The sequence below is a fragment of the Babylonia areolata genome, chromosome 10 (genome assembly GCF_041734735.1).
Source record: "Babylonia areolata isolate BAREFJ2019XMU chromosome 10, ASM4173473v1, whole genome shotgun sequence".
In the NCBI taxonomy this organism is placed as follows: domain Eukaryota; kingdom Metazoa; phylum Mollusca; class Gastropoda; order Neogastropoda; family Buccinidae; genus Babylonia; species Babylonia areolata.
The window spans coordinates 23,240,592-23,264,652 of NC_134885.1; the positions used below are offsets into that span (position 1 = coordinate 23,240,592).

General features: G+C 47.2%; 1 protein-coding gene across 1 annotated transcript in view; it reads left to right on the forward strand.

Annotated features, from left to right (window-relative positions):
• LOC143286315 (uncharacterized) overlaps positions 1–24,061 on the forward strand; it is a 103,835-nt gene that overhangs the window by 67,759 nt on the left and 12,015 nt on the right. The window contains exons 9-13 of the mRNA XM_076593854.1: positions 1,126–1,338; positions 9,488–9,616; positions 11,198–11,307; positions 15,302–15,590; positions 17,764–17,820. Coding sequence (XP_076449969.1) covers positions 1,126–1,338; positions 9,488–9,616; positions 11,198–11,307; positions 15,302–15,590; positions 17,764–17,820 — 798 coding nt within the window. The remainder of the gene's footprint in view (positions 1–1,125; positions 1,339–9,487; positions 9,617–11,197; positions 11,308–15,301; positions 15,591–17,763; positions 17,821–24,061) is intronic.

A 24,061-nucleotide genomic window follows, 5' to 3' on the forward strand; every position in this document is an offset into this window, starting at 1 on the left:
GTGCGTGCCTGTTTGCGGTTCGTTCGTACGTCCACGTGTGTGTGTGGTGGGGTGCGCGCGCGCGCGCGTGTCTGTGTGTGTGTGTGTGTGTGTGTGTGTGTGTGTGTGTGTTTGTAATCAAGTAATGTAAAAGAAAAAAACATAATTTAGTGTAATAGGCGTAGTCTTTGAATCTGTTTAATGCTTTTGTGCTTCAAACCTTTTTTCTTTTTTCCTTCTCCTTCCTTTTGAAAGTCCCTGCGTGTGTGTATGTGTTTAATGTTTGTTCATTGTAAAGCGCTTTAATCTCCCTTTAAGGGAGGAAAACGCTTAGCAAGTATCCCTTGTAGTAGTAGTAGGAGGAGGAGGAGGAGGAGGAAGAGGTGTAGTAGTAGTAGCATTGGGGGCTAGCTGGCCTTTGGGAACCATCCCAACGCCGACTGTCCTAAAACCCTCTTGGCCCAGAGTGTGGGGATGTAACTCGGGCAAGACACTCTCCACTATGATCAAATTATAGCCCATCAGTCGGGACAGCAGTTGCCTCCTCTGCTGTTCTGATGGTCATAGTCGGACACGACTGACTGTCATACTATATTATTATTATTTGTATTTTTATTGGGGGTTTTTTGTGTGTGTTTTTTTTATCACAACAGTTTTCTGTGTGTGAAATTCGGGCTGCTCTCCCCAGAGAGAGCGCGTCGCTACACTACAGCGCCACCCTTTTTTTCTTTTTCTTTCTTTTTTCCTGCGTGCTGTTATATTTGCTTTTCGCATCGATGTGGATTTTTCTACAGAAGTTTGCCAGGAACAACCCTTTTTGTTGCCGTGGGTTCTTTTACGTGCGCTAAGTGCATGCTGCACACGGGACCTCGGGTTTATCGTCTCATCCGAATGACTAGCGTCCAGACCACCGCTCAAGGTCTAGTGGAGGGGGAGAAAGTATCGGCGGCTGAGCCGTGATTCGAACCAGCGCGCTCAGATTCTCTCGCTTCCTAGGCGGACGCGTTACCTCTAGGCCATCAGTCCACATTATTATTATTATTATTATTATTATTATTATTATTATCATCATCATCATCATCACCATCATCATCATCATCAACATTATCATCATCATCATCATTATTATTATTATGATTACAACAGGCGGAGGCGTCAGTGTTCGAGTCGGAGCCGGTGTTCCTGGAGGACGTGGTGAGGGAGGCGGACACCGACTGGATGGAGGGCATGCCCCGCTCCGACACCACGCGCCGCATGGTGGCCAAGTTCAGACACATCCAGCAGACCGCAGCCTCCACGGGAGCCGCCACAGACTACGCCACCCCTGCCGCTAGACCCGCATCCATGGCGGCCCGACAGGTGAGAGAGGGGGTAGGGGGGTTGTGTGTGTGGCCGCCGCCCCCGCCGCCGCCGCCGCTGCTAAAACTTCGACGAGGGTTCAGTTTTCGGTTCCGGCGGGCGGCGCCAAACCCCTGCTCTCTCTGTTATCCGCTGTTTTTTGGTTTTTGTGTCTTGTTCTGAGATGTTAGCGCCCCGTTTGTCGTGCCTTTTTGTTTGGGGTGGTTCTTTTTTTTTTTTTTTTTTTTTTTTTTCTTTCCTCCCCCCCTCCCTCCTCCTCTACCCCTCACCCCTCTTTGTTCGATTGTGTCCTATTAATTGTCTTAACTCTTTAGCCTAGCGTCGGCTGCCACTCTGTTGTTATTTATTATTCCTGTGTTTCGAAACAGGGTTGAGAAATGGATTTTTTTTTTTCCCTTTTTACTTCTTCATTTGGGGAAAGGGGAAAAAAAAAAAAAAAAAACATGATGAGTAGTTCTCGCTCTTTTCTCCCGTCAGCAAAAGGTTAGATCCTCCTTGATCGTGCGAGACTGAGAGAGTAAGTATTCGTTACCAAAAAAAAAAAAAACGAACGAAATGGATGACAGCCGACATTTCGCCCCGGGAGTCCTAACCGTTGCTCTCAACACCCGGGGTGGAACAGAGTGATAGTGAGTGTGACTAGAGTGATGTGCTGCCCGTGTTAACTCTTCTGCTTTCCCCGTCTGACGGCATGTTTGACTCGATCATCTGTGTGTGTGTGTGTGTGTGTGTGTGTGTTGAGTGGAATGCACGCGTCGTTTTTTCATACAGTCAGTGTAGGATGTCAGCGGAAACTTGTTAAGTGGCTTTCTTCTTCTTCGGGTGTTTTTTTTTTTTTTTTTTTTTTTCTTCCCGATCGTTGGTCTGGGAAAGAAGACTGTATTGTATTGCTGTCTTAGGGACAGGAAGGCTGTTGTGTGGAGTGGGTGAGAAAAGGGAGTGGGTGTAAGGGGGGTGGGGTGGGGGGTGGGGGTAGTGTATGCAGCGTGATGGTTTAGGACGTGTTCCAGTTTTGGTTGTGGTGTCAGTGGAAACGAGAGTGATTGAGTGTGTTCGTGTTGTCTCTCTCTTTCTCTCTCTTCACCCCCCTCTCTCTTAATCCCTCCCCCCTCTCTCTCACACACACACACACACACACACACACACACACACACACACACACACATGACGTGCATGATACGTTCTTGCCTTCTTACAGCATCTATGCTCAAAGCACAGACTTGCGTTGCAAATTGCTTCACATTTACTCATAAATAAAAGCAATAAGTTGTTTGCACATAATGGAATGTAGCAAATAAATCCGTAGATAGAAAGATAGACAGATAGATGGATAGATATGCAACAATTAAATCCATAGATTGATAGATAGATAGATAGATAGATATCAACACACACGTGCTCGCACGCGCATACGCACACAGACGCACATATGCACACGCACACACGCATCATGTACACCACGCCAATAAATTCATATATGAAATCTGTGCATGTCGAAGTCACTCGCACGCACATCATACACTCAGTAGCACACAACACTCCCCACCCCCTTCCATCCTATCTACCACTTACCAAAAACTGAGGCGGCCACAGTACAGCCAGTCTGTTAGATTCTCGACACCAGTCCTCCGTACAAAACAAAACACGGAGGAGGGCGAGAGAGTCGGGGGCAATGGGGGTGGGGCGGGGGGGGGGGGGACGGGAGGCGGAAAGGAGGGGGGGGGGTGGGGGAGCTAAGGAATCGACCAGAAAAAGAGAGAGAGAGAAACTTAACTTACTTAAAAAAATGTTTTAATGCCATTGACATTACAGTCCTATTGGCATGGGACACATCAGAATAATCGTTCAACACATACAAACCAAACAGCATGAATATAATACGTAACAAAGTCGCAGCAACAAACCTGCTGCAAGACAATAGAAAACACTCATGTCGAAAACGGCTATACCCACGTTCGACAAACTCACGGCGTGATCAACCTAAAACAAAAGTAAGAAAAAAGAAAAGTAAACCTATACATATTCAGTTAATTTGCAACTTTCTCCGTGCATATTCAAAAACGATACAAAAGAGAGAGAGAGAGAGAGAGAGAGAACTGAGAATCCGTCAGCTATCTCAACAAGTGCACCTGTCCTTCGACGTAATCATATTCGTCGTCGTCAACATCATCCCATCATTTTGTATTTGTATTTCTTTTTTTTATCACAACAGGTTTCTCTGTGTGAAAGTCGGGCTGCTCTCCCCAGGGAGAGCGCGTCGCTATACTACAGCGCCACCCACTTTTTTTTTTTTTTTTTTTTTTTTTTTTTTCTGCGTGCAGTTTCATTTGTTTTTTCCTATCAAAGTGAATTTTTCTACAGAATTTTGCCAGGAACAACGCTTTTTTTTTTTTGCCGTGGGTTCTTTTACGTGCGCTAAGTGCATGCTGCACACGGGATCTCGGTTTATCGTCCCATCCGAATGACTAGCGTCCAGACCACCACTCAATGTCTAGTGGAGGGGGAGAAAATATTGGCGGCTGAGCCGTGATTCGAACCAGCGCGCTCAGATTCTCTCGCTTCCAAGGCGGACGCGTTCCCTCTAGGCCATCACTCCACTTATCAGTACAACTCCACTCAGACTGCCACTACCAAAGAATAAGCTTAACAGCCACCAAAACCACCACACCACCTCTGTCATCATCATCATCATCATCATCATCATCATCCGTTTCCATACCGCATCAGGTTGCCGTCAGTGGTGGCGCTGTGGTCGTTTTGACGTCATGACGCTATCTCCGTGTGTGACGACAGACGGTGAGATGAAAGACAGTGTGCGCTGCACGTCGGTCCGACCGTCGCTATTGTGCAGACAGGGCACTGTGCGCTGAACGTCATTATTGTCCACACAGGGCACTGTGCGTTGTACGTCATCATTGTACACACAGGGCACTGTACGTCATTATTGTACACACAGGGCACTGTACGTCATTATTGTACACACAGGGCACTGTGCACTGTACGTCATTATTGTACACACAGGGCACTGTGCGCTGTACGTCATCATTGTACACACAGGGCACTGCACGCTGAACGTCATTATTGTGCACACAGGGCACTGTGCGTCATTATTGTACACACAGGGCACTGCACGCTGAACGTCATTATTGTCCACACAGGGCACTGTGCGCTGAACGTCATTATTGTCCACACAGGGCACTGTGCGTTGTACGTCATCATTGTACACACAGGGCACTGTACGTCATCAATGTACACACAGGACACTGTGCGCATTTACGTCATTATTGTACACACAGGGCACTGTGCACTGTACGTCATTATTGTACACACAGGACACTGTGCGCTGTACGTCATTATTGTACACACAGGGCACTGTGCGCTGTACGTCATTATTGTACACACAGGACACTGTGCGCTGTACGTCATTATTGTACACACAGGACACTGTGCGCTGTACGTCATTATTGTACACACAGGGACACTGTGCGCTGTACGTCATCATTGTACACACAGGACACTGTGCACTGTACGTCATCATTGTACACACAGGACACTGTGCACTGTACGTCATTATTGTACACACAGGACACTGTGCACTGTACGTCATCATTGTACACACAGGACACTGTGCACTGTACGTCATCATTGTACACACAGGACACTGTGCGCTGTACGTCATTATTGTACACACAGGACACTGTGCACTGTACGTCATTATTGTGCACACAGGACACTGTGCGCTGTACGTCATCATTGTACACACAGGACACTGTGCGCTGTACGTCATCATTGTACACACAGGACACTGTGCACTGTACGTCATTATTGTGCACACAGGACACTGTGCGCTGTACGTCATCATTGTACACACAGGACACTGTGCGCTGTACGTCATCATTGTACACACAGGACACTGTGCGCTGTACGTCATTATTGTACACACAGGACACTGTGCGCTGTACGTCATCATTGTACACACAGGGCACTGTACGTCATTATTGTACACACAGGGCACTGTACGTCATTATTGTACACACAGGGCACTGTACGTCATTATTGTACACACAGGGCACTGTGCGCTGTACGTCATCATTGTACACACAGGGCACTGTGCGCTGTACGTCATCATTGTACACACAGGGCACTGTGCGCTGTACGTCATTATTGTACACACAGGACACTGTACGTCATTATTGTGCACACAGGGCACTGTGCACTGTACGTCATTATTGTACACACAGGACACTGTGCGCTGTACGTCATTATTGTACACACAGGACACTGTGCGCTGTACGTCATTATTGTACACACAGGACACTGTACGTCATTATTGTGCACACAGGACACTGTGCGCTGTACGTCATTATTGTACACACAAAAAACGCTAATGGGTACCCGTTAAACTAGCTAATCACGGGACTGAGAGCTGGACAGTCCAGCTGACTCGGTCACTGAAGCGTGAACACGGTCCGTGAACGGGACATAACTCTTCAATAACACCGCCAGGGGTGAGTGACCATTGACCGGCATTACTCAATTACTTCATTATGTACATACTTACATCTCAGTGCGAGTTACAGCGACGCATTGATTAACACGAGGAGTGACACAGTCCCTGTGTGAGGCCCGACAGGGATGGAGATTATTCTGGAAATAACAAAACAGAAAAGTCGCACAGCATCCGAGATTAAAGGGCGAAACAGTTAGCTGTTAACATTATCCATGCCCATCAAGAGTTACAAAACTCTGCTGCCCGACTCGTCTTCAGAAAGAAAAGTTCTGAGCACATCACTCCTATTTTGCAACACCTCCATTGGCTCCCTGTCTCACACGGAATAAAGTATAAGATCAGCACTCTGTGTTATAAATGTATTCACAAACCTGCCCCTTTCTATCTCTGTGGCTGCCTTCACTTCTACACTCCATCTCGCTCTCTACGATCGGCTTCGGATCCACTCTGTTTACGCATACCCAGATTCAAACACTCCACTGTTGGCCGCCGTTCTTTCTCTGTCTCTGGACCTTGTATTTGGAATGAACTTCCTCTTTCGTTTCGTCAGGTCTCCGCACTCAGCTTTTTCAAGTCTGGCCTTAAAGCCCACCTCTTCACAAGATAGCCTCCCTCCCCTACCTCTTCCTTGTCCTCAGTTTCTCCAGTTTTAGAGTTATGGATGCGTGTGAATGACTGGTGTGAAAGGGCTTAGATTTGTCTCTGCACAAGATTCAGCGCTATGTAAATACCATTATTATTATTATTATTATTATTATCATCATCACTGATGTAAAATTAGACCTGTTCAGATGTCAGTGGTTCATGACATGGCATTTCACGATGGACAGTCGCCGTGGTGAACGTTCTGTTACATGTATGTAGTACAGACTTCACCAGGCTTATATTCTCTTAGTGAGGTAATCAGGTCACTCTGATTCTGATTGTGAATGTAAGTAAGTATTGGGGCCATTGTTTTGTCCGCGACGGGGCCGCGGTTTCGTCATCAGGGAGTTAACTCACTCAGTACAGCCAGTCCTCTCTTCTCCTCCACACATACCCCTCGGATGTCCAGTGGGTGTCTGAATGACCCAACCTTTAGCTTCCGTCGTCAGAATTGTGGTATCTTTATATTTAGATGATGGTAACTGGGGTGAAACGCTGTTAACGTCGTCTCTTTCGCCGTTCGTATGGAGAGAGTTAAAACGTAGAACTGACTTGAAGGGGTAGGAATGGTTTAGACGCTTATCCGTCTGCCAGCCTGAGTATCTATAGTGCCCGTGAGGGTCTGGGTTCGATTCCCGCTTTCGCCCTTTCTCCCGCAAGTTCGATTGTAAAATCAAACTGAGCGTCTGGTCACTAGGATGAGATGATAAACCGAGGTCCCGTATGCAGCACGTACTTGCCGCACTGAAAAAGAACCCATGGCAACAAAAGTGTTGTCTTCTGGCAAATCTAGTGTGGGCCGAGAAATCCTCTCTTGTAGATACACAATATATATATATATATATATATATATATATATATAATAACTGAGCGCGTTGAGTTATGCTGCTGGTCAGGCATCTGCCCAGCAGAGTGTGGTGTAGCGGAAATGGATTTGTCCGAACGCCGCAATGACGCCGGCTAGCCACTCGAGAAACTGAAGCTGGATCGAGTGGTTGGTTCCGCGCGGTAACCGCGTCCTTGTCAGCCAATCAGACAAACGGTGATGGTTCTAGCACAGTGGATTGACGGTGGCAAAATGACCACCACGGTTCTTGGTTTCTGTGTTCTTGGTGCTTCACTGGGAGCTGCCTGCCCCCAGCAGGCCGGCGACAGAGGGTCTCTATGCAGTGCTGTGAGCGCTCACTGTGTGCTGTGTGTGCCCCCCACAGGGCCAGGCTTGACAGCAAGGGGAGTGAACTGTGCGGTATCCGGTGTGCCAGCAGGGGACGATGGTGACCTTCCGGCCAGCTAATGGTCCACTTAGTGAATCACGTTCACACACCGCCCGGCCTGTCTGTCTGTCTGTCTGTATGGCTGTATGTCTGTCCCTCTGTCGGGCCTCGTGCAAGGGTCAGCACTCTGATTCTGTCTTCAACACACAGCGCACACACACACACACACACACACACACACACACACACACACACACACACACACACACACACATGCACGCACTCACACACACGCATAGATACTTAATGAGATAAGGGCAGAAAAGAAGTACCCTTAATGTACCATACAAATTACACACAACCACTAGAAGACAGCTGAGAGAAGAGAAGAACGCCATCCCTTGACTGTAATCCAGGACTTACATTTTCCGTGTGGCGTGAGGAATCCGGAACCCTCTTCAGCAGATCCGTTCTCTGCTGCTGACGACCTTGTCGTGCTCAGCTCCACAAAACGTTTCAGGCGAACGGGCCAACGTATATGGCGCCGGTCATTGATAGAAAACAGACGACCCAGCAGCAACACGGGCACATGGGGCTGACCCTGAAAAAACAGGGTGCGAGCTAACAAAACATGGACGGGATTCATTGTTCATAACGTATCACAGACAGCAACGCCTCAAGGGGAAACGGAGGCGGTCGTCAGTTGAGAAAAATAAAATTGATTGATTGATTGATGTGGATACTTATATAGCGCCTATCCTCAGTCAGAGACCAAGCTCTAAGCGCTTTACATACACGGGGACATTTGCACCACAGGCTGCCTACCTGGGTAGAGCCGACTGACGGCTGCCACTGGGCGCTCATCATTCGTTTCCTGTGTCAGACGCACACGCATACACACTCAGACAAACATGTAACATTTTACGTGTATGACCGTTTTTATTTACCCTGCCATGTAGACAGCCATACTCCGTTTTCGGGGGTGTGCATGCTGGGTATATTCTTGTTTCCATAACCCACCGAACGCTGACATGGATTACAGGATCTTTAACGTGCGTATTTGATCTTCTGCGTGCGCAGACACACGAAGGGGGTTCAGGCACTAGCAGGTCTGCACATATGTTGACCTGGGAGATCGGAAAAATCTCCACCCTTTACCCACCAGGTGCACCGAGATTCGAACCCGGGACCCTCAGATTGAACGTCCAGCGCTTTAACTACTCGGCTATTGCACCCACATTTCCCCACAATTGCACACCCCACCCACAGGACCAACGCCTCGACCACACACATAACACCACCCTTCACGGAAAAGACCACAGCCACGAACAGCTTGACCTTCAGGGCAGATCGCCAGTAGGTCGTGAAACTCGTCACTACAGACCACACACCCCACCAACGTGACACCGATACCCTAAGTGTGCACTAGTTCTTGTATTGATATGCTCATGTATGGGGCATCCTAAATTCTACTGTATCTGTGTTTGTATATGTTCGATTGATATTTGTATGGGGTATCCTAAATTCTACTGTATCTGTGTTTGTATTTCATTTTCGATTGATGTTTGTACCTTTTTATGTACTAACCCTCCCCCCCCCCCCCTCTATATTCCTTGTGACTCCGGTACACTTGGTAATAAAGACATATTCTGTTCTATTCTATTCGAACGAACAAACGAACAACTTCTGTCGCTTCCAAAAGCCCTTCGTTTTCACTCCTTTTAATTAAACGAAACGTTAGGTTCACGTGAGGTGTTGAGATTTCCGCTGCTGAACATAGGAGTATCCACCGAACACAGCTGACGGTTTGTTGAGGCTGAACATGAACACAGGCGTGTCAGCCCAGCCCAGCGGACGGTTTGTTGAGGCTGAACATGAACACAGGCGTGTCAGCCCAGCACAGCTGACGGTTTGTTGAGGCTGAACGTGGCCCGTGGTTTCTGCCCAGAAGCTGGGTTACACAGTGAACGGACGGAAATGTCAGAGCAGCCCTCAGTGGGTGCGTGTTGCCGACAGATGTGAGCGTGCCCACTGTGCTGTAGGGACCACTACACTGTAAGTGAAGGGCGGAGAGAGCAGACTTGCTCTCTCACAACAACCACGTTTAGTTGTTTGCAGGCCAACCAACAAAAAATGGTACGTCATCAGTTTTCTTTCGTTTGGGTTGTGGGTTTTTCGTGTGTTTTTTTGTTTGTTTGTTTGTTTTTTAACCGTGATTTCGTGTTTTCTTGTGTTCATTTTTCCCCCCCAACAGCATTTTTGTGTTGTGATCGTTGAAAAGTGGGTGTGTAGGAGGGGCGTGATATTTTCAGAGAAAGAGGGAGAGGAGGAGTGGGGGGGATGAGAGGCGTGCCGCAGTTCAGTTTTCTCCCAAACACGAAGCACAGGAGTCACCTTGAGCCAAAACCACGGCCCCCTTTAAAAAGAAGAGATTGGTGAAGGCCATGGCCAAACTACTGTGGGAGGCAGTGTGAAGGGAGGTTAGGTGAAGGGAGGATAGGGCGGGTAGGGGGAAGGGAGGATAGGGCGGGTAGGGGGAAGGGAGGGTAAGGAGGATGGGGGATAAGCAGCAACCGGCAGCTGCAGACAGAGCCGTGTTCAGCGGTGCCAGCATCACTGGTGTGTGCGTGTGCGTCAGTGCGTGTGTGTGTGTGTGTGTGGAGGTGCACAATTCACCACACATCTCTGAGAGTCTGGCACTGAGTGTTGGCGCTGTGCTGTGTGTGGTTGCTGATGCTGGCTGGTTCCTTGCAGGTAAGGAACCATTGTGGTGTATACCTACCATCTCCGCTTTCGTCCCGAGCATTCTAGTGTTTATGGTTCCCGAGCAATGAATAGGTCCCGGTTCAAAAGGGCTGGGTGTAGAGAAAAACAAAAGTGTACATTGTGCATATTCATTTGCCTTCAAACACATCTCTGTTCGTAACGTTTCCTTTCCCCGTCGTGTCGGCCCTCAGTCAGAACGCTTATTCCATTTTCTGCATAAAGAACCCAAGCTACCAGTTCTACCCGCATGTAGAACCCAACCCAGTTGGGCGATAGAGAGTACTCCGAAGTTACCGTTTGAGCGAGCATGCCCCACAGTTTGCGAGGTTCGTTTCTGTTGTGGTGCGTGCTGCAAGGTGTCTAAGCGTGCAGACTGATCCATATTCGCTACATCCGATCTGTTAAATAACAAAAGCAGGTTTCTGATCTTCGCATATACCCATCCCAACGCGCTGATGTGGCCAGTACCAAAAAAAAAGGAAGAAAAAAAGCGGGCAATAGCCACAGTTCTTCCCATCCACCTCTCTGTGTGAATGAGGGAGTGAATGTCCACGCCTTGTGAACGCTACTCATTCCGTCTTGAGGGGGGAAAATTGTGGATGTTGCCAAAGGGTGATGTTGATACCCCCGTTTTGTGTACAGTTTCAGTTTATCTGGAGGGGTGATGGCGGTCTGATGATGGTGTGGGTAACGTTCAGTGTTCACCCGGGAATGGGTCCTGCAGGCAGAGAGGGTGTGCCCCATCGAGCTCAGTGGGTGTGCCTATCTTCACCTACTCTGTTGGGTGCAGGCACTGGTCCAAGACAGTGTACCTATCTTCACCTACTCTGTTGGGTACAGGCACTGGTCCAATTCCATTACCACACAGTTGTTGGGTGTTGGTGCTTTGCCGTCAGATGTTGCCGAACCAACGCTGTTTGTCTGCGCCGCTCGTACTGCAGAAAAGGTCTGCCATCACTTCAGTCATAACTCACCTGATGGGTTCGGAACAAAGCAGCTGAATGCGCGTGCGCGTACACATACACACACGAACACGCGTGCGCGCGCTCGCGAGCGCACACACACACACACACACACACACACACACATACGCACGCACGCACGCACACACACACACACACATGAGGGACAGACAGAAAGATGGAGAGAGCTGTTCTCACGAGACACGCACTGACTGACATACATTCTGCATACATAAGATCGTGTTCACAGAACCCAGCTTTCTTCTCCTAAACCAGACCTGTGCACCAACCATACCGGTTTTCACAAACAGTGGCCTTTCTGATGAGACAGGCAGTTACTGTGTTTTGCTTATTCGGGTCAGAGCTTCTCGTCAACTTCGAGCACGTCTCTTTTTTTCGTTGCGCCAAGCGCGTTCTGCACACGGGACCTCGGTTTATCATCTCACCCGAATGACAAGACGTCTCTGTTTGATTTTCCGGTCACACTGGGAAGAAAGGGAATGCGATTCGTTTGGTCTCAGAACTAAGAAAAACAACAATAATGATAATAATAATGGCAATAGTAGTAGTAGTAGTAGTAATCCGATTTATATAGCGCCTTTCCATGCAAAACCTATTCAGTCGCTCTGTTCAATGCAGAAACCGACAAATGAATGCGTGCATTTATTTAAACACTAATACAGTGAAGTTGTCCGTTTCTTCAAACCACAGTGACTGTCCCGTGTTCACTAGCAATCCACCGAAGGATGGTTCGTTTCCGCGCTTCGTCGTTCGACCGAGTTAATTGGGTTCAACGACTTTGCTAGGCTAACGCCCTTCACACAGCTGTTAGAGGAGTGTTGGTTCTTCATTGTTAACCATTCACAGCACTGCTCATTCTCTTCGTCGTTCGGCAACTCATTGTCCATGAGAGAGAGAGAGAGAGAGAGAGAGAGAGCAAGTACAGTTACATTGTTTGTAAATTCATGACGTATTTCCGAGTGTGGTAAGTACCCTTAGTCACACTTATTTTCTTCCAGTAGTCAAGGTAATCAAATACATCCTGTTTTTTTACCCCCGGCATATGAGGACTAACGTATAAGTAGTCGAGCGTGAGCGCGCACGCACCCACGCACGCACGCACGCACGCACACACACACACACACACACACACACACACACACACACACACACACACACACACAATCAGCATAGTTTGTGTGCCATATAGAGAGAACAAAGTGAAGGGAGTGTATAGTCCGTGCCTGTACAATTAGTCCACTGCAATGGGAAGTCATTAACAGCCAAGTCTTTCGTGAAGTACTATCACTTTCAAACGAGGAGGCAAGATTGCACACTGGCTCTTAGTGCTGCAGCCTTTTGGACTAATTGGCCTTTGGGGACCATCCCCAACGCCGACAATCCTAAAGCCCACTTTGGCTGAGAAAGTAGGGGGGGGGGGGGGGTGTCACTTGGGCAAGATACTCCCCGCGTTTATCGAATTCAGGCCCAGATAGTCGGGACGTCAGTTGCCTCTTGTGCTGTTCCATCGTCCAGTGGCAGGGAGCAGGCAGCAGCGAGGGAAAAAGTGGAGTTAACATGGGGGGACTGAATGGAGAGAGTTACCACTATTTATTGTTGTTCAATTCTTTACTCTTCCAGCCTCATTGTTCTTTCAGTTCGATGTGGGGACTCACTTTTACGTGACCCCTCCTCCCCTCCACCCCCACCCACCCCCTGTGGTATCAGACATTGCATAGAGTCAGCAAGTCAGTCGTTTATTTCGGCAATACAAAACCACTCCTTGTTAGTAAGAAACCTGCGCTCAGCAGTGCTTAGCAAAAAGAGCTCAGCAGCTGTCAGCTCTCGCATAGGCCACAAGCTCTCGCCAGCTGTTCTGTGAAACAAAAAAAAAGGTGGCCTAATATAACCTCAAACTAAATTTTGCAAGATGGTGTTTCTGTTCAGTGTTTGATTCTGTACTTAGAGAGGCCCAATGCCCGGCTTATACCACAGATTGACGTAAACCTACAGTTGAGCCTACAGCAAAGTGAGAGCAGCTGATCAATTTCTCCACTGCAACGGAATGGGAAGTCATTTACAGCTTAGTCTTTTAGTGAAGAACTATGAAATTTGGAGGAAAGATTGCACTGGCTTTTTGTGCTGCAGCCTTGGGGGCAAGTTGGCCTTTGGGAACCACCCCAACGCTGTCTGTCCTAAAAACCCTCTTGGCCGAGAGAGTGGGGGATGTAACGTGGGCAAGACACTCTCCACTATAAAAGAATAATCAAATTCTACCCCAGATAGTCGGATAGTCCGGACAGCAGATGCCTGGTGGCCATAGTCGGACACGACTATCATGCACATAGAGGACTGTGATGTCGTCCATCCCACCCCTTATGTCTTTTGTGCGTCTTTCTTTATTTCTTCTTGGTTATCTGTCGTTCTTTCTTTCTTTTCCCTTTTTTTTCATCTTCCAATTCCCTTACTTCTCAAATGTCCTTTCTCTCTCTCTTTATTTTGATATTGACAATATTTAAAGTTGATTGTCAAAATTCAAACTTCTTGTTAGTCATTTATTTACAAAAGCACAGAAAACACTTTTAAAAAATCTCAGTTCCATAATATATTTTGATTGTAGCGTAATTTAGACACTTGTAAACCGAGAACAGACCACGGAAAGCGGTGACGGCTGATGGTGGTGGGATGATACCAGCGAGTGTCACGAACCGTAAATGACATGTAATTATTGTAACATATATACACCCCCTCAGGGGCCGCCCTTTTCTCCGTCTTTAATATGTCTCGTCGCTGAAGATGCGGACACACAGTACAGGGCAGAGTGAATCCGCCCAGTGGAGAGGTAGCTTAACCCTCGGGGCATCACCCATGAGATCAGCGTGATCGAGTGTCGTCTTTTAAAATCGTCACACGCCACTGACAACACATTTGCTGAGGGAGGAATGTCAGCTTAATAAAACGAAAACGAAAACGAGAGAGAGAGAGAGAGACAAGGACCCGAGAGAGAGTGAGAGAGAGAGAGAAGGACCTTAGAAAGAGAGGGACAGGGACAGACAAGGACCAGAGAGAGAGAGAGGTGGTAATTGACAAGGATGAGAGAGAGAGAGAGGTGGGGGGAGATTTTGACAAAGACCAGAGAGAGAGAGAGGGGGGGGTATTGACAAGGATTAGAGCTGGAGAGAGTGGTGGGGGAGATTTTGACAAAGACCAGAGAGTGAGAGGGGGGGGGGGGTATTGACAAGGATTAGAGCTGGAGAGAGTGGTGGGGGAGATTTTGACAAAGACCAGAGAGAGAGAGAGGGGGGGGGTATTGACAAGGATTAGAGCTGGAGAGAGTGGTGGGGGAGATTTTGACAAAGACCAGAGAGAGAGAGAGGGGTGGTATTGACAAGGATGAGAGAGAGAGAGAGGGGTGGTATTGACAAGGATGAGAGAGAGAGAGGGGGGTGGTATTGACAAGGATGAGAGAGGGAGAGAGAGAGGTGTGGGGAGATTTTGACAAGGACCAGAGAGAGAGAGGGGGGGGGGGGGTGGTATTGACAAGGCTGAGAGATTCAAGATTCAAGATGGTTTATTCATGTATAGGCCTAGGCCCCTTAAGTGAAATGTGAACATTATTTTACAAACAAAACATCACGACACTGTGAGCATCAATAAACACAGTCAAACAAAAAATATACCTGCATTACAGTTCAAACTAGGCTGAGAGAGAGAGGGAGAGAGAGAGAGAGAGAGACTTTGACAAGGATCCGGTGTCAGCCATGTTGTAGGAAAGGGGTGGAGGTGTCGCGAACGTGTCGGACACAAAAAGGCGTCGGGTTGTGCGGTTCTCGGGCACGGGACTGAAAAGTCGTGTGGTGGGTGAGTGGTGGCTGTGGTTGTGGTGGGTTACAGTTTTGTCAGCGACCAGGCTGCTGCTGTTGTCCTGTGGCAGTGTGGTGTGGCAGTGAGTGGACTGGTGACAGGAGGTGTCACCAATTGAAGCCAACAACCCCCCCAGCCCCTCCACACACTGTGGGAGGAAAACGCAACAAGCTAAAAAGCTTGTTCCATTCACCTGCAGTACATTACAGACGTGTACATCACAGCGGCCTGTACGCACGGACTCTCAAGGATTTTTTTTTTTTTGCAGTGTGCACTCCCCCGTTCAGGATGGTACGGAGTTTTCACGCAGTGGGCGTGTTGAGTATGCTGAGCACGTTTTTTTTTTCGCGTGCGTGTGCTGTTTCGTGTTGTTGCACAGTTGTTGGTTTTTTTTAGGTTGTTGAGGCAGCCACAGTTTTATTTGGGAGTGATTTGCTGAACTCAGTCCATACATCCTTCTGTGTTCAGTTGGTTGTTGGGAGTGGCATGCTATGGTGGTGCTTTCTGCCACACACACACACATACACACACACACACACACACACACACACACACACACACACACATACACACACACACACACACACACACACACACACACGTGCACGCATACGTCAGATGTGACACCTGGCTAATTTGCTGCAATTTTCGTCGGTGAAGGAAATAGGCGAAGGCGAAACGATGTTACCTTAACACTAATAACAGTTTGTTATCGATGGCATACGGAAATTCAACTGTATGGGTGCGGGACAGACAGGGTTCGTGTACATGTGTCAAGTTAGTCTCTGTGTGCGCGCGCGTGTCTACGCGGCCCCTCTCTCCAATACCAGTATGTAAATGCGAGCACGCGTTGTTAAAACATACATTTAGATAGTCGTCTGTCATGTATTCGTTATTCGTTGAAAACGGAAGGAGAAAGGTGCCCGTGGGGAAGAGAGGGAGGGGAGGGGGGGGGGCTTGGGGGCCGAGGGATTTAGGAGGTGGGGGGGGGGGAGGGGATTAATCGCTTGAGAAAAGTGGGGGGGGGTTGTGCAAGAATCGCTGCGGATGTGAATAATGCTGTTGATCGGAATATACGACTGTCCGCTGTCCATTAAAAAATAATATGCGTTACGAATATGCGAGACTATAACGGCAGCGGCTGTAAATGTACTGGTAGTTGTATCTGTTGTTGTTTTTTTTTTGTTGTTGTTCGGTTGGAGTACGGTTCCACTAGTTGTAGTTTTTTTTTTTGTAGTTTATATACAGTTTGTAAACGCAGTTTCAAGCAAATGCAAAGCACCTGATCAACCCATTCAACACAATATTGGTCTTCTTCTTTCCCTTCCCCCTCCTCTCTCTCTTTATGTATATTTGTGTGTGTGAGGGGAGGGGGGGGGCGAGTGTGTTTGAAATGTCAGTCGGAAATTGTTTCAAAGGAATATTGTTAATTATATAACTACTTTGAACGAAAAAAAAAAGATTGGAAGCCACTGATTTTGCCATCCATATTGCTTTTCTCAGTTGTTGTTGACGGCAGATTGTGTAGATTTGTCTGACATCTTCATCATTACAGAATATTTGTCTTTTTTTTTTTTAGCCACGATGCTGACAATATTTGTATTGCGTTATAGTTCTGCACTGCTTATCTTTGCATTGCATTTGCTGTTATTGGATTGACATGATATTTAATCGATTGATGTTCTGCATAGGATGCCGATTGTTCTGTTTTGGACGGTTGGTTACGCTTGTGTTAGATATTGGCTGGTGTTTGCTGTGTTGCTGGTTGATGTTCTGAGCGATGCCTACTGATTTGGGCACTCTTGACGTATGATGTTTGCACTGTGAATGACTGCCTACGACACTGATACCCGTGGTTGCAATGAGATTGACTGTGATATTGACTGATGGTTGCATTGTTACTGACTGCACTGATACACTGACCGATATTTGCACTGACACTGATGATCGCACTGATTGTTTTTTGTGTTTTTTTTTATTGCACTGGTTCTGACTGATTACTTCGGTGAGACTCACCAGTCTTTGCTGTAGTTTCGACAGATTGCGGCATAGCTGCTGACTGCTGTTGGCAGTGACTCGTGTTTGCACTGATGCTGATGATTGCAGTGGTAATACTGACTGGATGTGGACATTAGTAGTGACCGTTACTGGTGCTAATACTGACTGACTGTGACTCGTGCCCTAGATTTGACTGACGTGTGCTTTTGACTGACATGTGCCGTGGATTTGACTGATGTTTGCACTGATCGTGATCGTGTGCCCTGGTTTTGACTGACATCTTCCCTGATTTTGACTGACATGTGCCCTGATTGTGACTGACATGTGCCCTGATTGTGACTGCCGATTGCACTGATTGTGATCGATGTGTGTGCCTTGATGTCAGTGATGCTGAGTGTGTCACCCCCGTTGCCTTGATGCTTCAGTGGTTTGCTGGATGTTGTGACGGCCCTGTTTGCTTTTCTAGGACGGAGAGGATAGAAACTCAGACGATAGAAACTCTAGGGAGACCAGTCCAGATAAGGTTGGTAGCTGTGACACCTGTTTCTCCTCACTCGTTTGATTTATTTATTTATTTATTTATTTATTTGTTGTTGTTGTTGTTCTTTTTTTCCCCTTGTTCTGTTCCTCAGTCAGTGTATTATACTCTTTATCCTCTTCTGCCTCCTCACCTCATCTTTTTTTTTTATTCTTCTTTGTCTTCGTCTCCGTTTTTTTTAATTTTTTATGTGTATTGTCTTCTTCTTGTTCTTCCTCTTCTTCTTCTTCTACTTCATCTTCTTATATGTTATTGTTATTATTATTATTATTATTGCTTTCACCCTTCTTTAGTGCAAAGCTATTTTGATGTAATGAGACGATGATGTGTTGTTGATGTTGTTGTTTTGTTTGTTTGTTTTTGGGTTTTTTTTAAATGATAGATTTATTTGTAGTTTTCGATGATGCTTATGTATGTCGTAGACAGTTGCAGCATTCCCATTCAGCTTCTGTGTTCGTGTTTAGTACCCCGGTATTTATCTTGTGATTGATATTGTGTGTGTGTGTGTGTGTGTGTGTGAGAGAGAGAGAGAGAGAGAGAGACGTGCAGTACATTATAGTTTGTAGGCTTGTTGCGTTTTTTTCTGGGGATTTTTCCCCCAACTGTTTCCAGTGGTATTCTATTATTTCGAGTCGTATACTGGGAGAGAACAACTCTTCAGGTAACCGTACAGTTGACAGATTTTCCGTAGGGGTCGGATGTCGCTGTGCATCCGATCAATTTGGTTGTCATTGTGCGCGACACATGTTCATAAATCTTCTTCTGCTGGAGGGTAGGCAGGCAGACTGCGTGGCCGACTTTTTTTTTCTTTTTCTTTTTCTTTTTTCGTTTCTTCTTCTTTTTTTCTCCTTCTTCTTCTTCTTCTTCTCCATCTCCATCGGTCTGAAGTGTGTGACTCACTGGATCCTGAAGCTCTGTATGGAGCGATGAGTCATGAATTGCATCAGGAAAGAAGCTAGGTGGAGTTCAGTGTGTGTGTGTGTGTGTGAATCATCACATTACATTCAGATAATCCCCCGCAACCACACGGCGGCGCCTGTTTGTCTTGACAGGTAGTCATCGTTGCTCTGGTTTTTATTTAACTTCTTTTTTTTCCAATCTTTCATCTATCATCTGCAGTTATATATATACAATCTCAGGTTGTCACGATGCAGTTTACAGCGTCGTAAATATACAGTTGTATCGTGGCAACTGTGCAGTGGTGGCAGGGAGAGAGAGAGAAATCGAAATCGAAACTTTTTTTTTTTTTTTCAAGGGAAAAGGAATAGGCGCTTATCGACCTCTATTCATCCTACCTTCATACACAAAATGTATAAACTTGAGTAGGAAATACAAAAGAAATAAAGTGGGGGAAAGCACATGGACATGGCATGGCAACAACAGCAAACATAAAAACAAAAGAACGGAAAAAAAATTGCATAGAAAATACACAATTCTCCACAAAATAACACAGTATGCGTGTGCGTGAAAGAGAGAAGGAATGAAGAAGGTAAGGAAGAAAGAGATACAAAGGAAGAAAGAGAGGGGGGGGGAGGAGGGGAGAAACTGTTCAGAGAGAGAGAGGAGGAACTGTTCAGGGGGGGGGGGGGGGGGGCGTGGGTGGTTGGGGGGGGGGGGGGGGGGAGAAAGGAGATAGATACAAACACAAGGATATAGAGAATACATCATTTGTTTTTTCAGTCTTAGTAATTTCAAGGATTCGTAGAACATATAGAGAATACATCATTTGTTTTTCAGTCTCAGTAAATTTCAAGGATTTGTAGAACTTGAAGAGAGAGAGAGAGGGCAGAGTGACGAAGGGGGCGGGGGGGGAGGGGGAGGGACGGGGATGAATCCTCCGCATTCTTTTCAAAAGGGACCTGTCATTGAATGCCTGAAACAGTCAAGTCGTCAGCAGACTGACCAGACTTCAGCTGCCCGCTGTCTGTCATTGGTCAGGTCCAGGACTGGGTTACAAGAGCAATCCCGACAGCGCCAAGCTCCTCCGAAAACGGAGAATGGCTGCCTTAATGGCGAGGTTAAAAACGGTCATGCACGTAACTTAAGCTCACTCGTACTTTGAATGTATGCGAATGAACGTGGGAGTTGCAGCGACATGTTTGCTCGACTTTAAGAATTGATTTTATGTTAACGCTAATTTAGCGATTTTTTTTTTTTTTTAATGTATTATTTTGCCTCTTTTCGGGTGTGGAGGATACGAACTTCAATCTGTATTGCGTTGAATCGAAACTTCGGTAGACTTTTAATTAAAAGAAAATCCTTATAGCTGAGCAAACTTAGTGCCGTTGGGAAAAGCTGAGTGCAACAAGCCAGCCCTGACGTGTACAGACACAGATAGGAAGAAGAGCCAGCCCTAATGAGAACGGAAGATAGTGAACCGGATCGTGTTACCAGAGTGCCTCCCTTGCCTGACCCCCAAGAAGGTGGTGTGTGCGGCACAAGAACTACGCAGAGAACATCCGCACGGAATCTGCCATCAGCGCGGTTCCGAAGATTGCCTGTAGATATCGGACAGACTGTCTGAAACTCCCAAGCATGCGATAAGAATGTAAGGATTAAATATATGTATATAAAATAAAAAAATCACAGGTAAAATAGTCATTCTGAACTGAAAAAAATATAACCTCAAGTTTTCAGTTCTCCTGTTCTGTCCGATACTCCACCACACACCGCGTAACATTTCATCTGCTGTCTGCCATCTCCTCGTTTATGGTCTACATGATATTATTTTGTTGTTTTTTTTTGTATTTTTATTTCTTTTTATCACAACAGATTTCTGTGTGTGAAATTCGGGCTGCTCTCCCTAGGGAGAGTGCGTCACTACACAACAGCGCCACCCATTTTTTTGCATGTTTTCCTGCGTGCAGTTTTTTTTTTGTTTTTTGTTGTTGTTTTATCTGTTTGTTTTTTTTTTCATTGGTTTTTCCTATCTAAGTGGATTTTTCTACAGAATTTTGCCAGGAACAACCCTTTTGTTGCCGTGGGTTCTTTTACGTGCGCTAAGTGCATGCTGCACACGGGACCTCGGTTTATCGTCTCATCCGAATGACTAGCGTCCAGACCACCACTCAAGGTCTAGTGGAGGGGGGGGATAATATCGGCGGCTGAGCCGTGATTCGAACCAGCGCGCTCGGATTCTCTCGCTTCCTCGGCGGACGCGTTATACCTCCAGGCCATCACTCCACAGACCGTCCAAGCACAGTGCACTTTTAGGCCACCTTTATTTCTCCGAGATTCCATGAGAGCCGGGGTTTGGACCACCAACTCGGCTCTGTGCTGTCCGTTGAACGGCGGATCGTGAATGTAGCGGGACGAAAACCTGGAAACCAGTAACTACACCGCTTCCTTGAGATCCAGGATGGGCAAGGCGCTGCAAACTTGCTGCAGCCACGGGAAAGGGGAGGGAGTCTGAGGGGGGGAGGCGGGGGGGGGGGGGAGAATGGTTGGGAGGGGGCGGGGGACGGGGGGTGGGGGGGGGGGGTAGCTGCTGTGAGATAGGGTGGGTGGGGAGGGGAGGGGAGGCAGGAACGTATAACGAAGACGGGATGTCAGTTTCACAGCGGCGTCAGAACGATCGATCGATCCACACAGAACGAGAATGATTCAGTCGGACATGCAGTTTTTTTGTGGTTTTTTTTTTTCTTTTTCTTTTTTCTTTGTTTCTTCTTCTTCTTCTTCTTCTTCTTCTTCTTCTGTTTTGTCCACAGCTGACGCACAGTTGGTGATGATCGATCCCTGTATTGATCCGTTCACATCAAAGCCAGTACCTCACACGGCGTGGATCACAACGGGTCCGTGTGAGGGCCCTTCAAATAAATGCCTGGGTCAGTGTCCGCACTGATGCCAGCTATCCCACCTTCTCCCTCTCCTCCTCCTCCTCCTCCGTCCTTCTCCTCTCCTCCAACACTTTTTCCACCTCAGACAGCTCAGCGTGCGGGGGGGGAGGGGGGGGGGGGGGTCGTACCACTGATCTAAAAATATACATATCAGTGGGGTCGTACTTTCAGTCACTCAGTGTGACGGTCTATCGGGAGGATCGTGATTTCACTGTTGCCACTCGCTGAGCCGTGGGCTGCGGTAGCTGACCGCTATGCTGTGTGTGATGGTGGTTGTCCTCCGGGTCATTCCCATGGTGTTGCTATTTTCCGTTTTGCCGTTTCCCGGGGATCACATGGAAAGTGATGTCACTGCCCCACGTCCAGACTCTGGCTTCCTTCTGGCGGACTGTGGGACGCTGAGCGTAGGACCCTGAGTGTGGGACTCTGAGTGTAGGACACTGAGTGTAGGACCCTGAGTGTAGGACCCTGAGTGTTGGACCCTGAGTGTAGGACCCTGAGTGTAGGACCCTGAGTGTAGGACCCTGAGTGTAGGACCCTGAGTGTGGGACCCTGAGTGTAGGACCCTGAGTGTAGGACACTGAGTGTAGGACTGTAGGACCCCGAGAGTAGGACCCCGAGTGTAGGACACTGAGTGTAGGACCCCGAGTGTAGGACACTGAGTGTAGGACCCCGAGTGTAAGACCCTTGAGTGCAGGACCCTTGAGTGTAGGTCCCTTGAGTGTAGGACCCTTGAGTGTGGGACCCTGTGTAGGACCTTGAGTGTGGGACCATGAGCGTAGGCCCAGAGTGTGTTGGTCTGTGGACTGTGCAGGGCTGTACTGCACTTAGGCCCCTTCTACACTGTCTGTTCTCTCTGAGCTGTAAAGGACAAAGGCTCCTTCTACACTGTCCGTTCTCTCTGAGCTGTACAGGACAGAGGCTTCTTCTACACTGTCCGTTCTCTCTCAGCTGTAAGAGACAAAGGCTCCTTCTACACTGTCCCTTCTGTCGGAGCTGCCATGGACAAAGGCTCCTTCTACACTGTCCGTTCTCTCTGAGCTGTAAGAGACAAAGGCTCCTTCTACACTGTCCGTTCTCTGTGAGCTGTACAGGGCAGAGGCTCCTTCTACACTGTCCGTTCTCTCAGAGCTGTAAGGTACAAAGGCTCCTTCCACACTGTCTGTTCACTGTGAGCTGTAAGGTACAAAGGCTCCTTTTACACTGTCCGTTCTCTCAGAGCTGTAAGGTACAAAGGCTCCTTCCACACTGTTCACTGTGAGCTGTAAGGTACAAAGGCTCCTTCTATACTGTCTGTTCACTGTGAGCTGCAAGGTACAAAGGCTTCATCTACACTGTCCGTTCTCTCATAGCTGTAAGGTACAAAGGCTCCTTCCACACTGTCTGTTCACTGTGAGCTGTAAGGTACAAGGGCTCCTTCTACACTGTCCGTTCTCTCATAGCTGTAAGGTACAAAGGCTCCTTCCACACTGTCTGTTCACTGTGAGCTGTAAGGTACAAGGGCTCCTTCGAAAGCTTGCAAGTCTTTTTTTGTTTTGTTTTTTTCTCCAATAAGTGGTGTGAGATAGATAGAGAGAGAGATTGTGTGTGTGTGTGTGTGTGTGTGTGTGTGTGTGTGTGCCTACTTGCGTGCGTGTGCGTGTGTGTGTGCGTGAATGAATCAGTGACAGAAGGTGAAATTGCATCTGTGAGTAGAAATGATGAGATTCAGTTGCTTTCAAACTGTTTTGGATTGCTGTGTTGTCACTGCTAGGCAGATTGGTGTGCTTCATTTGCATGTTGTTGTTGTTGTTGTTGTTGTTGTTATTGTTTTTCAGTCAAGCTGATGTGCTGTTTAGTTCATTCGTTCTTGTGGTTATTTATTTTCAGATTATATATATATATATATAATGCTTGTGTATATCTTGCCCTTTTTTTAATCTAGCACAGTGTCACCTTAACTGCATGCCACTTAACGTTTTGGTTATTCCTTCCATAAATAACTTTTTTTTGTTGATTAATGAATAATATTATGTTCTGTAAAATATAAAAGAAACTGATTTCCTCCCTATTAAAGAATGCGGGTTAAGTACATTGATTTTATGACTGTTGCTTTTTTTTCTGTTTTCTTTGTTATTTTTAATATATAATCCAGTTGGGGTGGGTCGGTCTGTCTGTCTTTCTGCCACAGTCACACACACACACACACACACACACACACACACACACATACATACATACATACACACGTACCTGCCCATTAGCATGTCTGTGTTGTGACCTTGCCACATGCTGTAGTTGTGTCCGTCCAGTGTGACTGTGTTGCCACCTGATCTGATCTCTCTCTCTCCATCCCTGTGGAAACCTCTCATACTCCTGCGGATTTTTCGTTCTTTCTGTTTTTCTCACGT